The sequence below is a fragment of the Vulpes vulpes genome, chromosome 15, assembly GCF_048418805.1.
Source record: "Vulpes vulpes isolate BD-2025 chromosome 15, VulVul3, whole genome shotgun sequence".
NCBI classification, from domain to species: Eukaryota; Metazoa; Chordata; class Mammalia; order Carnivora; family Canidae; genus Vulpes; species Vulpes vulpes.
The window spans coordinates 100,685,820-100,702,190 of NC_132794.1; the positions used below are offsets into that span (position 1 = coordinate 100,685,820).

Below are 16,371 nucleotides of genomic sequence, written 5' to 3' on the forward strand. Positions count from 1 at the left end.
TACCACATGATACACACTGTCATTTGGGACTCAGAGACGGCTAATTCTGCACTCAACTCACTCTGCTCTGGCTCACATCCACTTGAATTACGTGTGCACGGCTATGCCACCAAGAAGAGCATAAGCTCATGCAGAACTGCTAATTATTCCATTTGTATCCCCCATGGCTGAAACAAAGCTGTATGCACACACGACAGCCCCTCAATATTTGCTGGATAAAAATGATCATGGGGTCAGCAGGGGAAAGGGACATGCAACTATAAACCCACATGCAATATACTACTAATTAGTTCAAAGAAACAAATTCATGAACAAAAGAGGCAATAAATCATTGTGACAGTACTCATTTGTAAAAAGCATAAGACTCATCATATGAGCACCTACTAATTATCAGGCACTGTGTGTGATGTTTTACCCAATTATTTCAAATCCCCAAAGCATCACCTTCTAATAACTTGCCATCACCACCTATGTAGTAGGTAATGGCACCAGAAGCAGAACCTAACTGCAGCAGGTTCTAAAATCAGTGTGGTGCGCCCTGCCCCACGCTGGGTCTCAACTGCAGAATTAAAGGGTTTGGTACTGTGCTTACTGAAGAGAATGTGCTCAGCCAGATTTGCAATCAGCCTTCTTCGGAAGGATTCATCGGTTACATTTCTGGACTCATCAATGGATGTCTCTGCACCTTCATCAGCAGCATCACTGGGTCTGAAAAGAATTGTTTTAATTAGACTCTATAAGCTCTTTTAACTAAACTATCCAAAACTAAGGCATAAATGTCTTAAATGCTTTCAATTACTCTATAATGTAAATTTAAACCACAAATAGATTTATATGCATTGTTTCCCTCCACAATATGCCTTACTATATTTATATATGTAGTATACTCTCCTGACCAAAAGATTTTATTGAGTCATGACTAGGTAATCTATTGATACATCACTTCCAAAATCCACTGGCTGAAAAAAGCAAGATACCTCATTTAAGACATTTCTAAAATTGAACACATTAAGGGAAGGGCTTAATATTTAATTTTGCTAAGTTACGATTCAACTTAAATTCTAGAAAATCTACATAGGAATTCTTCTATACACTGCACTTAGGTACAATACGCATAACCTATGCTACTACCAAAAGGAATTCAGTTCCAACACTCAAAAGTATAAATCAAGTAAGAACTCATACCTGATTCACACAATCAAAAAGATGTTAGAACACAAATAATCAAAAGCCTCCAGACTGATATGAAAATGCATTACTTCACTAGCCTTTAACAGACCAAGAGAAAAGTTACCCAAAGTGAGGATGTGAAAATGAGAATGTGCTCATTCTTCATACCTGCCCTACGACCCAACAATTGCACCGCTGGGGATTTACCCCAAAGATACAGATGCAATGAAACGCCGGGACACCTGCACCCCGATGTTTCTAGCAGCAATGTCCACAATAGCCAAACTGTGGAAGGAGCCTCGGTGTCCATCGAAAGATGAATGCATAAAGAAGATGTGGTTTCTGTATACAATGGACTATTACTCAGCCATTAGAAATGACAAATACCCACCATTTGCTTCGACGTGGATGGAACTGGAGGGTATTATGCTGAGTGAAATAAGTCAATCGGAGAAGGACAAACATTATATGTTCTCATTCATTTGGGGAATATAAATAATAGTGAAAGGTGATAAAAGGGAAGGGAGAAAAAATGGGTGGGAAATGTCAGAAAGGGAGACAGAACATAAAGACTCCTAACTCTGGGAAGCGAACTGGGGGTGATGGAAGGGGAGGAGGGTGGGGGGTGGGGTGAATGGATGACGGGCACTGAGGGGGGCACTTGACGGGATGAGCACTGGGTGTTATTCTGTATGTTGGCAAACTGAACACCAATAAAAAATAAATTTATTATTTAAAAAAATTCTTTAGAAGAATTTGGGGATGAGTTTGAGTTTAGTACATAAAGAAGTAAACATTGACAAATTTAAGCTATAATTAACTCCAGGGAAAATAAAAGTTGTACAAGCAAGCAAATTGTAACAAAAAGAAAAAAATCTATCTTTCTGTACAATGCCAGAAGTAATAGATTATCTGATAGTTTAGGTAGTATAAAAAATGTCCACAAATCTTACCTTAAAGGAAGTATAGCTGGTAACAATGCTTGCTCTAGAGAAAGTGGAGCAGATACAGGTTTCTGACTTTGGCTTTCTAAATATTCCTGGGGGTGGGGAGGGAATACAATACAATCATTAACTTCCATTGTCTTGCTTACATAAGCCTATATAAAATATAATTCAATCTTCAAAAAACAAAAAGGGAGTGGTTTATAAAATGAGCCATGCTACAGAGCAGAAGAACTTTCTATATCCTAAACTACCTTCAAAAGTGTAGAACGACACCTACAATGTTGGCAAGCATGAAATCTAAGGACTGATGATACAAAGGATGGGACAATGAATGCTTAAGCAAAATTACATATTTTTTTAGCTAAAAAAAATTTTTTTAAGTAGGCTCCACACCCAACGTGGGGCTTGAACTCCCAACTCTGAGATGAAGAGTTGCATGCCCTACCAAGAACTTTTCTCATATCTACACAAAACTATCTGACATTTCCAATATTATATTTAAAAATATAATGCTTATAACCATGCTTTTAAAAATCATGGTTGTGTTATCATAATGATAGTGATAATAATAATCATAATGATAATCAACACAACCTTGCTTTTTAAAGGAAATCTGACAACCTGAAAGTCACATAATATTCAAAAGAACCTTAATCCAAAAGCAAATCCTAACAGTATAGAGAAGCTGTACAATAATTTTGAAGAGGATAAAGTGGTTAAGAAAGGACAAGATTCTTGAAAGCACCTAGCACCACAGTCAGAATCTTTAAAGAAAAACTACGAAAAAGAAAAGGAGGCCTCTGCTCCCTGTCCCTGGGCTCCCAATTGCCTTACTCGTTCTTCTCCCTTCTCCTGGACTGATTCAGTGATCTCAGGAAAGTAAAACTGCCAGGACCTCAGGGACCCGCCAGCACCAGGCTTCTACACAAACGGTACCATGCCTTTGAATGTATGCATGCTGCATTCCACTCGGTAGAACAGAACATGGTCCTAGACTGTCGATTTTACCCAGGTTTTAGGGGTAGGTTTTGAAAAAATTTCCTCTAAAGACAATTTTAAAACATACTATAAGATACCAACGTGTATCAATGTGCAGAATTCTCATGAACTAAGAAAGAAACAATAGCAAAAAATGTTGATGCTGGCATCGCCCAGAGATAGACATTTACTGTCCTTTGTCAATAGGCACACTTGGGTGGGAAAATTTAGGAAATGCCAATTTTGACATAGCTCTCATTTTATAAGAGAAGATACCAAGGTCACACAGAGAGGAGGCAGTAGAGACAGAACCAAAGCCCACATCTTCTGACACAGAGCTATGCCAGCACTTTAATACTGCTTCGTTCCAATAAATACTCACCTTTAAGGAAAATGGTTGTGCAAAATCCACTCTGACACATCCATAGTTTTTTCGTAACATTCTGATAACTCCTCTAGCTACGCTCCAAAGGCTCTCATTCTTCTTAGGTTTTCCCTGAATGCCAATTTTGAAAGAACAGCATGGTAAGAAATAAAGCTAACAAGGTATTCTGTTACCCAAAAAATGCCATTTCATTCATTCACTTATTACTCGGACGCTTAAATCAACTGAGCCCAGGTGCCCACCATTTTTTTTTTTATGGAAACTAGATGTTTGTATTAAAAGAGACAACATTGGATAAAGAAGGAAAAGTGTTCATTGACTGATACCTGTCATAAATGCTTAGCATGCAAAGACGCAAAAAGACATAATCCTTTTATGGGGAGAGACAGTTTGGTCAGTGAAAACCAGAACACTAATTCATTTAGCACACTGTTTACACCACTCACAAAAACACCTCTGCAAACTATGGTACTGGCACAAAAACAGACACATAGATGAACAAAATAGAGTGTCCAGAAATAAACCCATAATTATATGGTCAATTAATCTTCAACAAAGGAAGCAAGAATATGCAATGGTAAAAAAAAAATTGTCTTCAACAAATTGTGCTGGGAAAACCGGACAACTACTTGCAAAATAATTGAAACTGGATCTCTTTCTTACACCATACACAAAAAAATACACAAAAAATAAACTCAAAATGCATTAAAGAACTAAACATGAGACCTGAAATGATAAAAATCCTTGAGGAGAGCACAGGCAATAATTTCTCTGTCACTGGTCATACCAATATTTTTCTAGACAGGTCTCAAGACAAGGTAAATAAAGACAAAAATAAACTATTAGGGCTACATGAAAGTAAAAAAGTTTCTGCACAGCAAAGGAAACACTGAACAAAACTAAATGACAACCTACTACATGGAAGAAGATATTTGCAAAATGACATGAGATAAAGGGTTAATATTCAAAATGTATAAAAGAACTTATACAACTCAACACCAAAAAAAGAAAAAAAATTTAAAAATGGGCAGAGGTGCCTAGGTGGCACAGTCCATTGAACATCCAACTCTTAGTTTTGGCTCAAGTCATGATCTCAGGATCATACGATCAAGCCCTTCATCAGGCTCCAGGCTCAGCACAGGTAGTCTACTTGATTCTTTTTCCCTCTCCCTCTGCCCCTTCCCCTCCCCCCTGTAGGGGTACATACATTCTCTCTCTCAAATAAATGAATCAATCCTTAAAAAAAAAAAAATGGCAGAAGATATGAACAGATAGTTCTCCAAAGAAGACATGCAGATGCCAACAACACATCATCAGGAAGTTCAAATCAAAACTGCAAAGAGGTATCACACCTGTCAGAACGGCTAGCAACAAAACAAGAAACAACTTTTGTCAACGATGTGGAGATAAAAGAACCCTCATGTACTGGTGATGGGAATGCAAACTTGTGCAGCCATTGGAGGTTCCTCAAAAAATTGAACACAGAATTAGCCTACGATCCCATAATCACACACTACTGGGAACTTACCCCAAAATACAAAAGCACTAATTCAAAAGGATAGATGCACCCTAATGTTTATTGCAGCATTATTTACAACAGCCAAAGTATGGAAGCAGTCTAAATCCCTATAGACTGCTGAATGGAGAAAGAAGATGCAGCATATATACATAATAGAATGTCATTCAGCCATAAAAAAGAATGAAATCTTGCCATTTGCAACAAGGATGGAGCTTATAATTATACTATAGAGTATAATTATAAGCAAAATAAACCAGTCAGAGAAATACATATGATTTCACTCACATGTGGAATTTAAGAAACAAAATAAATGAACAAAAGGAAAAGAGTGAGAAGGAGAGGCAAAGAAACAAACAGATCCTCAACTACACAGAACAGATGGTTGCCAGAGGGGAGATAGGTGGGGGGGATGGGAGAAATAGGTAAAGGGGATTAAGAGTACACTTAACATAATGAGCACTAAGGAAGGTATAGAACTGCTGAATCACCATTACGTACACCTGAAACTAATATAATACTATGTTAATTATACTGGAATTGAAATTTAAAACACACAAAAAAGAAAAAATACCATTGCAAACTAACGAAGGATAAAAATGATGCAACAGGCTGGAGAACTGTTCTGCAGTTCTCAGATAAAAATAGGTCAGGTGCCATTTATATGAAGCCTGATGATCACCAGAGCCCACATATCCAGTATTAGGCAAGTGAATGCCAAATCTAGCCCCACAGTGGCCTTTAATCCAATTATTCATTTAGTAACATTTACTGAATATTAATATACATAAGGCACAATCATGGCTTCTAACGGACAAAGGATGCAGATATGGCCTCATGAAACAGGGTGAGTGGTGTACATATTCAACACAGACCAATTCAAGGAGGGGTCTTCTAAGAGGAACACAGATGATAATCCGGTCTATCACTTCATCTTTAAAGCCTCTAATTATTGGGGTGCCTGGGTGGCTCAGTCAGTTAAACATCTGTCTTCGGCTCAGGTCATGGTCTTGGGATCAAGTCCCGAGTCAGGCTCCCTGCTCAGCCAGGAGCCTGCTTCTCCCTCTCCTTCTGCCTCTGCCTACCACTCTGCCTGTTTGTGCGCTCTGTCAAATAAATAAATAAAATCTTTAAAAAAGTAATAAAGCCTCTAATTATCTAGTATCCTTGAACTTCTGGCATTTTAGGGGCAGTTAAGCTCAAAACCAATACTTTATCCAAGACTTCTACACTAAATCAGAGCAAAACAAAATCCCTCTGGAATTCTCATAATGCGGGGAAGTCGATAAAAGCAATCTGGAAAACTGGCATTTTCTGCTAAAGCCAAACATACATATACCTAATGACCCAGCAATTCCACTTGTAGGTACATACCCAACAAAATGCATATATATGGTCATCAAGAGAAATCTACAAGACTGACCATAGTCAAAAACCAGAGGGATCCCTGGGTGGCGCAGCAGTTTGGCGCCTGCCTTTGGCCCGGGGCGCGATCCTGGGAGACCCGGGATCGAACCCCACACATCGGGCTCCCGGTGCATGGAGCCTGCTTCTCCCTCTGCCTATGTCTCTGCCTCTCTCTCTCTCTCTCTATCTCTCTGTGACTATCATTAATAAATAAATAAATAAATAAATAAATAAATAAATAAATAAATAAATAACAGAAACCAAATTGCTTTTCAACAGATCATGGTACATGGCTAAACACAACACAGATGCATCTCACAAACGCCTGCTTGAGCAAAGAAAACCAGAAGCAAAAGATCATCTATATATTACATAATTTCATTTATGTAAGAGTTCAAAAATAGGCAAAATTAATCTATTCTATAAGCAGGTAAGTGGTTACCCCTGAGAGGACAGTGATGACAGGGGCATGGTGGGCGGGGGGGGGGGGGGGGGGGGGCAGTTCCTAGGGGCATGATCATATTGTTCCTTGCTGTGCATACCAGTTACACAAGTGTGATCACTTTGCAATCATTCAACCTACATGCTTCTGATTTGTGCATTCTTCCCCAACTATTACACTTACTTCAATAAAAAGTTTACTAAAAAATTACTGCCACTTATCAAACGAGTTCACAGTTGCTTTTTCGATGTGATCCCACCACTCCTTCGGGCTGAACTTAAAACCCACACATAAGCCGTAAACCCTGGGGAGAACTACATTTAACCCTCCGTGGTAGAGATGGCAACTCAGTGCCAAGTGCTCTTGCCTTTCCCAATTCCACAGTCATGGCCAGCACTGAAAATCTAACCATGTCAGTCCCTCCAAGTGCAGGAAAACAGCAGGTCAGCACTACCAATCAGACTGACACAAAAGATAAGAGCTACTCAGTATGACCACGCTACCATGTCTCCCACAGTGCTTTAAATAAAATAATAGCAAAAAAATTCCTAATTGATTCCAAAAGCTTATATCTAAAAGCAAAAGAGTTGACAGTGAAGAACACTTTTGGGTAAGCAGGCCTCTTACCAGTTGTTCGCCATTGTAGTGACCTTCAATAATACGATCATAGGAGATTCCAACAGGTATTATCAAGATGTCTGGGATAGTATTAGTAGACAGAGTATCTACCACAACTGACAAAAGTCCTGCCCGAGCACAAGACGTTTTTCCACTCCTAGAGCGTGTGCCTTCCAGAAAAATCTCTAAGAATTGCTGCTGTCGAAGTAGTTCAACTATATGCTGGAATGGAAGGAGAATGTAAAATGTGAATTCAAGACCATCCAACTTAGATGAAGCTTACCCAAGTTAAATCTTAAAACAAACAGAAACCTGTAACTTCACTACTGACAAAATATTTTACTCATGAATAATAGCAAGCCAGCTCCTCCAATGCTCTATTTTGGTGATAACAGAAATAATCATCAGCCCCATAACCAAACAGTAACCACTTAAATAATTTCTCAGACAATTTTTTAAATCTCAATCAAGTCTCTTTTTCCTTCTACTGTGACAACTATAATAAGGGCTTTAAGAATGAGAGAACGTGTGGGGATCTCTGGGTGGCGCAGCGGTTTGGCGCCTGCCTTTGGCCCAGGGCGCGATCCTGGAGACCCGGGATCGAATCCCACATCGGGCTCCCGGTGCATGGAGCCTGCTTCTCCCTCTGCCTATGTCTCTGCCTCTCTCTCTCTCTCTGTGACTGTCATAAATTAATAAATTAAATAAATTAAATAAATAAATAAATAGAATGAGAGAACGTGGGCAGCCCAGGTGGCTCAGTGGTTTAGTGCTGCCTTCGGCCCAGGGTGTGATCCTGGAGACCCAGGATCAGGTCCCACGTCCAGCTCCCTGCATGGAGCCTGCTTCTCCCTCTGCCTGTGTCTCTGCCTTTCTCTCTCCCTGTATCTCTCATGAATAAATAAATAAAACCTTTAAAAAAAAAAAAAAAAAGAATGAGAGAATGTACATACCCCATGGAGCAAAGCTCTATAAAGAATATCCTTCCGTCCATCTGGCGTCTCATCCAGCCTCCGTCGTATGAAAAAGCCTCCGAGCTTATGGATCAAGGTACTGCAAATTAAGGAATGCATTAGTTATTTATAAAGAAAAACGTAAGGATACACAAATTCTAGGTTACTTCAAAACATATGCCACATGAATATAAATCACATGTGTTGTTTGAGCTGACAGTGAAAACATGAGCCTTTTTCCATTTTCCATGTTATTGACATGTTTCCATCATTTGCATCATTTGTCAGCCTTTAGAATATCACTTCATGTACTGAAGCTCTAATAACATCTGTTCCAAACTAAAAGAAGTTTGTACAATATATTACCCTGCAAAGATGGTGTTATAGATTTAAAGAGGATGATGAAATACTGACAAATCTTAAAACTGTCAAAGATCTCAGGACATTGACTGTTAGATATCCTGAAATCTACCTTTGGCACATTTACTACAAAATGAATGTGATGTGGCAGAAGCTCTTTGGGCAAATGTTCTCGGAAAGTACTGCTTAGGGACGCCTAGGTCCCTCAGTTGGTAAGCATCTGCTTTCAGCTCAGGTCATGATCCCAGGGTCCTAGGACTGACCCCATGACAGGCTCCCTGCTTAGTCTGCTTCTCCCTCTCCCTTTGCCCCTTCCCCTGCTTGTGTGCAATCTCTCTCAAATAAAATCTTTTTTAAAAAAAGAAAGTACTGCTTAGAGAGTGCCTCAGTAAGACAAGGATAATCTTATCAAACCAAAACCAAGCATAACCATTTTCCCAAAACATGAAACAAAAATGTGCTTCATATACCCTTACAGGGGGATAAAATGATTCTTTTCTCAACCCTATGGTTCTTTCTATGACACTGATGGATCCTGACATTGAAATGAAATTTTATAATACTTAAGTCAACCTTTCCAAACTCAGAGCATCCCCCTTTTCAAATAGAGTGATATTAATACCAATATCAACATACATTTTCAATATCCTCTGAGAGCAAAACTACAGAGCTATTTGAAGGCAAGGACTACGTTACCTTCTTCACTCTTGTCTAAAACATAGCTGGGTAAGTATCAACTGACACATGAATGAATGGCCTCCCTTCAGCCATTCACATGAGTCCGGTCAGCCATAGAACTTTGAGCAAAGGATTAGGAAGGAGCTCCTCGGACTGTGAGGCTGAGGGTAAAACTTCACAGCACACAAAGGTAATCACACTGCCACTTTGTGAGACCTTCCTTACATGCACAATCTGCCAGTCCACTCCCCCACCAATTACTGTGAATCCATCCTCGTTCTATTCCCGACTGCTCAGAGCTGACCTCAGAGATGCTCTATACTTTGAAATTTGAGCCTTCAATGTCCTAAACCAACTAAACCTACTCCTCACCAATTCCCCATTGGTGATCAGCTCTACTGTCTACCCAGTCACCAGGTGGTAAATATCTGGGAGGCTTCTTCCCTCATTTCCCCCTCTCCCACTGTGGACTAGCATTTCATCTTATAAATTCACCTAAGTACTCTTAGTGGCCACTCTATGCCTTCCTTACCAAGAGCACCACGACAAATTTTAAGCCTTCATTACCTTTTGCCTAAACTATTGCAATAGTTGCAATAGAGCCAGAATTGTTCTAAATCCCTCTAATCCAGAATGACTTTCCAAAATGCAAATCTAACCACTTCCCAACTACAGGATACACTCTATAAACTCTTGGCTTAAAAACTATTGGTTCTGATCTAGCTCTCACTCCCTATGCAATGACCACTTCTGGCCTTTGACCATTTAACTGCATCTCATATTCTAATCCCACTGAATCGCCTGCCCTTCTGACCATACCATGCATTTGAACCTCTCAGCCTCTTCACATACTATTTCCTCTGACTGGAATGCCTTGCATTCTCCCAAAAACCTCTAATTTATACTTTTCGTGTCATGCTATAATTATTACATGTTCTAGCAGTACTAAATTATCGGGGCAAAGTTAACAGGTATGGTTCTTCTTACATACTTCCTACCATCACCACAACCCTCATACCCGCCCCACCTTCCCCTACTGCCAAGCCTTATACAATATGCTAGCTCATCTTTCTAATGGCCTTTTAACCATTTGATAAATATTGCCAATGAAGTTGAGGTATTCACAGTTCACCAAGTACCCCACATAAAACATAGAAATAATGGTTAATAATCTTAATGCTTTTTTGTACTTTTCAAATTTTCACAATAAACATGCATTACTTATATAGCGAAAGTAAAAAAGCTAATACCATCTTTACAGTAACAGGTTTCATGTTTCAAGACATATAATGAAAAAATAAATATTCAACATACAGTCTTTCCACTACCCTAAAATTCAAAATAAGCTGGTCTTACCTGAAGATGGGAATGTTAAGATTATTGCCTGAAGCAATGTATGGTGCTTTGATGTTATGACAGAAGAGAATGAAAGTCAGCAGGAGATAGTCAATATGTGATCTGTGAACTGGCAGGAATATAAGTGGCAAATTCATCTAGTAAAAAAAAAAAAAAAAAAAAGCCAAATTTAAAATTCAAATGTGAATGTCAAATCAATGAGTCATTGATCTGTGTACAATTGCAATTTTATTTTTGGTTAGAATCACTCAAATGCTCATTGATCAATGACTCATTCTTTAAAAACATTTTCCACTAATTTCTCCCAATTTAATACTTCCACAGCTGAAAGCAACAACCACCACAGTAACAATGAGTTAGGAAAGGAGAAGTGCAGTCGAGAATTCAAATGGACTTTATGTACCTTCGGAAAGGCAGCTCTGATCATGTCAAAAGAGCAGAGGGTTTAGAGTCAAGCCTGGCTTGGGTTGAAATCGTGGGCAGTCACTCACTAGCCATGATTGGGAAATCCTTATCTGCACTTCTATTTCTTCATTAAAAATACGGATTGTTCTACCTGATTTCAGAGTTGTTGCAAGGTAACTTACAAAAGGAATCCAGCATATTACTGGCAGGTCCTCCTTTACTCACACCTCCCCAAATGTACAACTACTGTGGTCACCTCACATGGGGGAAATCTTCCAAATGGGTTGAATGCACACAGGACACAAGAGAACATTTCCATACAAAAGACTCTAACATCACTCCACAAACATGGGGATAACAGAATGACAGATCACACAAATTCTTGCCTCAGTTGCAGCTTTAACCATCTCAAGTTGGCCTTTGTGGATCTGAATATTCCAAAAGAAGCTGTTGAACAGTTTAAGCAACACCCATCCTGTCAGTCTAAAAGAAATTTAAAAAGGAAAAAAAAGAAATTTCAATGTTCATATATACAATGAGACAGAACTGACTTTTGTCTAAAGTTTCTGAACCTACAACCTAAAAGTGCTCATAAACAACTTAGTGTGTATGTCTGTATCTGAACTTCTGAATTAAAGAGCTGATTTTTACATGTATACGTATAGATACATGTATTTATTAAAGACTAAATCTTACATTTCACTCAAATAGCATACTTTACACTTTAGAAGCAAATCATCAACTGAATATTTAGGTGAGCAGAATGCCATATAAAACTACTCCCTTTTGAAGCACCTGGGTGGCTCAGTGGTTGAGCATCTGCCTTTGGCTCTGCTCATGATCCTGGGGTCCTGGAATCGAGTCCAGCATCAGGCTCCCCCAGGGAGTCTACTTCTCCCTCTGCCTATGTCTCTACCTCTCTGTGTCTCTCATGAATAAATAAAATCTTTTAAAAAAAGGACGGGGGAGGAGGGGCCAGCCTGGGTGGCTCAGTGATTTAGTGCCGCCTTCAGCCCAGGGCGTGATCCTGGAGACCCCGGATCAAGTCCCACGTCAGGCTCCCTGCATGGAGCCTGCTTCTCCCTCTGCCTGTGTTTCTGCCTCTCTCTGTCTCTCTCTCTCTCTCTCTGTCTCTCATGAATAAATAAATAAAATCTTAAAAAAAAAAAAAAAACCACTCTGTAAGATATGGATATGTGAAATCTACCACACAAGTCTAGAGAGATGTCAGCTGCTGTACAATGGTTGCTATCAATTAACAAAGATTAAGGCACCTCAAATCCTACCACAGTGCTACTTCCTATGGAAGCTGAATAAGAATATAAAAAGGAGTTAGTTTTAACATCAGAACATGCTCAAACTTCCTTTGGACGGAAACCATTGCACTAGGAAAGTCCAATGGTTCAGTCCCTGTTTGCTCAAAACCAATGGCTCTGAAGGAAAGCTTTTTGCTTTGCCTTTTAATACCTGATCATTGTTGGTGAGACAGTGGCAACCATTTCTTGAAGGATCCTTTTGGCTTTCTTTTTCACTTTATTGATGGTTTTTGATTGCTGCTGAGCAGAACCATCAGGATTTAATTCAGCAGCCACTTCTGCAATTGCCTCTTGAACTCTGATTTGAAAACAGAAAGACAATGTAACTGGTTCTAGGATACATTCTGCATTCAGTATTTTCTAAATCACAGCTATAAATCACAAGAAAAGCTATAAATCTCCTTAATATATTTATAGAACCTGAAAATAAGCTCAAATTAGATATGTTTTGTTTGGCTGCCCACTAAATATTAAGGATATTACGCTCCTAAATCAAGGAATCTCTGAGGTATCTGGAAGGCAGATTTAAGAATCTAACTCAAATTCATTGGGTTAACAACTACATGAATTGAATGTTCCAGGTATCCTGCAAGGGATACAAAGTTGCAGTCTAGCAGAGGGAGAGAAAGAAAGGTTATCCTTTCAGGAATATAACTCAGAGGTATCCAAAGCCCCCTGCCAAGGTGAAGTGTGATTTTTCTTCTTGAAGACTTTACTACTCATTTATATTGTGACTTTATTAGAACTATATGTAAAACTCTCTAGGAGGGATCAAAGAGGAGTATAAATATTTACAAGTGTTTCCCATATCAATTTACTAATATAAGAAAGTCATAGCTCAAGATTAAAACAACACACAGTGATAAGTGGTAAAGTAAGAGGTAAGATTTAACCTAGTTTTTGTAAATCTTCCATGTGACTTAGGGAACAACATGTGAGGTTAAACCTCCTTAAATCACTTTTAATATCCTAGTTATTAGTCAAAACAGGCAATGGAATGAAACATACTTAAAGGTTTTTACCTAGAAAACAGAATATACAATAACCCAAAGGAGTTTCAAATAATTACATTTTTCTCCCACCGCTGCTGATTTCACACTAGTACACAGCAAAACCCCACATAGTCCCATAATTCATTAATACAAAAGATCAATTACATAGGACACTGATGCACCTTCAGCCTATTCCTTTAATACCTTCATTTCAATCTGGCCAGGCATGTTTTTTACAAGTAATTGAGAAGACAACTAAATCTCCATATCAACTATTTTCTCATTCATTCATTCATTCTTTACTGAGTACCTACTATGTGCCACCACTGTTCAGGCCTCAACAACCACAGCATAGGGCCTGCATTTCAAAGCAGTCTTTCTAACCACTCTGATTTCTGGTCCCTAAATCCAGGTAGATATCTACATGGGCCATACCAATGAGGTGGAGCAGAGACTGACCTTCCTGCAAACTCCCATACTCTAACACTTAAACTTGAGAATGATTTATTTCCCCACTCTGAGTTCAAGTCACTACCATTTGTAAGTAAGCTCTTCTGAGACCAAGGACAGAATTTTATTCTCTTAAAATTTCTAGGAAGGATTTTCTAGCACAAAAATTTGTACCTACGTACTCAATAACTGAAATAGCAAATGCACTTCTCTTTCAGCTATAAGATAGGAAATATAATGTCCCAAATATTCATATTAAAGAAAACTTAACAGAACTAGGTATGTGCATCTCTGAATTCTAACTCACCTTTCACATATTAGAAGCCCATTTGATTGTTAATGCATAAAACAAGACTACTATTCGCAAAACCACCTGTTTTCCTGCCTTTCCTTGCTTTCCCTTGTAGTTTAACATTTAACATTTGGAAATGGAAATCCCACTTAAGACAGAGTCCCAGAGAAACTAAAGGTTAATAAAGGAATTGATCCCCCACTCCCTCACCCCATCCCTGCCTCTTCCCCTTACAATAGTATCCTTACCCTTACCTACTGCTGTTCAGTACATTTTCAGCCACATTGGTGGCAAACATGCCTCTATGGACATCTCGCTCTTGAATAAAAAGCACATAAGAAAGACGTCTTGCAAGCCATCCTCGGTGCCTGCAATGTGAAAAAAGACTTAGCAGAGAGTAGACTAAGAAGACCTAAAAAAAGTTGCTTGAAGTATACAGTAGTTTCCCTGCCATAAAAACAAACCCTTGTTTCATCTATTCCTGAAACGTGGCATACTATAGCAAATTCTCCGGAGTAGTTCAGAATGATTTGCATAGACAGTTTCATTCCAGATTTCTTTCATGTACTCTCAACTAAAATTTCAACTTGGAATTTGTGTACTAAAATGCTTGGTTTAAAAAAAAAATGCCTGGTTTTTACTCTGCCAAATAATAAACCAAATATAAAAACAAAAGAAATAAAAATGTCTTACTTTATTAAAACATTGTTAAAAGCAAGTATGTTGAATGAGATCTATATATTTAACTGTGAGCTATAAAGAAAAAGTTTGGAAGTGTTTTCTACACAAAGGGCTATTTTTTTATTAAAGTTAATTTTTTTTTTTTAATCTAAGGTATCACTGACTCTCATATTGAATTGACAAGGCTGATTAGTTGAGAAAAGTCAAGCATAGCTCAAGTACAGTCTAAACATTTGTATACTGGGCTTACGAAGCCAGAAATTCTTACCTTTCCCCCCCACATTTGACGTATCTTAGGCCTAGGACACATTCCCATCAGTGTTGCTGACTATGTGTTACTTATATAGGGCTTTGGGGACAGAGACCACAAAATAAGAATGCTACAAACCTTCACATGCAAGGATTTGAAACCATTTGTAATGATTATATAATGCCTCACTATCATTTCCTCATAAGCACATTCAAATGGATTTCAAATATAAATTCATGAATTTTGAAAAGCCCTCAGTTGAGAAAAAGTAACTGGAGGAAGAACTATTGATGAATCGCTCGTTCCTTCACCTTTTTTCCGGATATTCTTTTTCTACCTCCTTTCCTCTGTCTCATTTCTCTGCAAACTTGACCCACTATGTTAAGTGTTTACTTCTAAATTCTTCCTTGAGTGAGCACTTTCAGAACTGTTATTAGAATGTGCAAAGTCCCAGCTCCTGATGAAATCCTTTTGCAATGGATTGAGTTGTGTGTGTGTGGTTGGGGGGGAGTGTGTGGTGTGTGTGTTTATAAAACTGTCTAGGCTTTGCTCCATGTAACATGCAGAGAAAAAGCTAAGTAGCCAGCTCAACTGCAGAGGCAGCTCATCACACAGACTGGTTTCCGATTGCCTAGTCAGTACAGCATATGCTTTTTTTTTTTTTTTTTTACTTTACTGCCTCCAACTGAGGACAACAAATGAACCCTTTGGCTTTATACATAAAATGGCTACTTAAACAAGAAGAGACCCTATGAGATTTTCCTTAAGTCAAATAGGGAGAAAAAAAAAAAATAGTGGGCCAGAATTTCTCCTCTCTCCTTTAAACTTAAGACAGAGAAAAAAGAGTAGCATGGGAATGGGGAAAAATACATCCCTTGACTTTGGTTCTATTAAAAAAAAAAAAAAAAAAAAGAACTTTTATATGCAGGTATTGTCACGCTCACTTATAATCTCATCACCAAAACATGAGCAGTAACATCAGAAAGCCTTCAAATTTAAGTACTTGGCTTTTTTGGATCAATTTTTCACAGAATTTCAAGCATGTCTCATCACCTGAACCTACTTGCTGACCCACTCCAGGCATTTACTCTTAGAATTAGTTGTAAGGACTGGCAGCATTTTTGGCTGCCATTCTCTTCTGCCTCACAGACATTCACACAACCTTCCCTTCCCCC

General features: G+C 38.6%; 1 protein-coding gene across 13 annotated transcripts in view; it reads right to left on the minus strand.

Annotated features, from left to right (window-relative positions):
* The window catches only part of GPAM (glycerol-3-phosphate acyltransferase, mitochondrial), a 62,735-nt gene that overhangs the window by 13,715 nt on the left and 32,649 nt on the right, over positions 1-16,371 (minus strand). For all 13 annotated transcript variants that reach the window (XM_072740017.1, XM_072740016.1, XM_025993555.2 and 10 more), the window contains 9 exons: positions 14,520-14,633; positions 12,683-12,829; positions 11,602-11,698; positions 10,811-10,947; positions 8,417-8,516; positions 7,473-7,685; positions 3,478-3,591; positions 2,124-2,209; positions 593-708 (listed from right to left, as the gene is read on the minus strand). In XM_072740017.1, the coding sequence (XP_072596118.1) occupies positions 593-708; positions 2,124-2,209; positions 3,478-3,591; positions 7,473-7,685; positions 8,417-8,516; positions 10,811-10,947; positions 11,602-11,698; positions 12,683-12,829; positions 14,520-14,633 (1,124 nt within the window). The remainder of the gene's footprint in view (positions 1-592; positions 709-2,123; positions 2,210-3,477; positions 3,592-7,472; positions 7,686-8,416; positions 8,517-10,810; positions 10,948-11,601; positions 11,699-12,682; positions 12,830-14,519; positions 14,634-16,371) is intronic.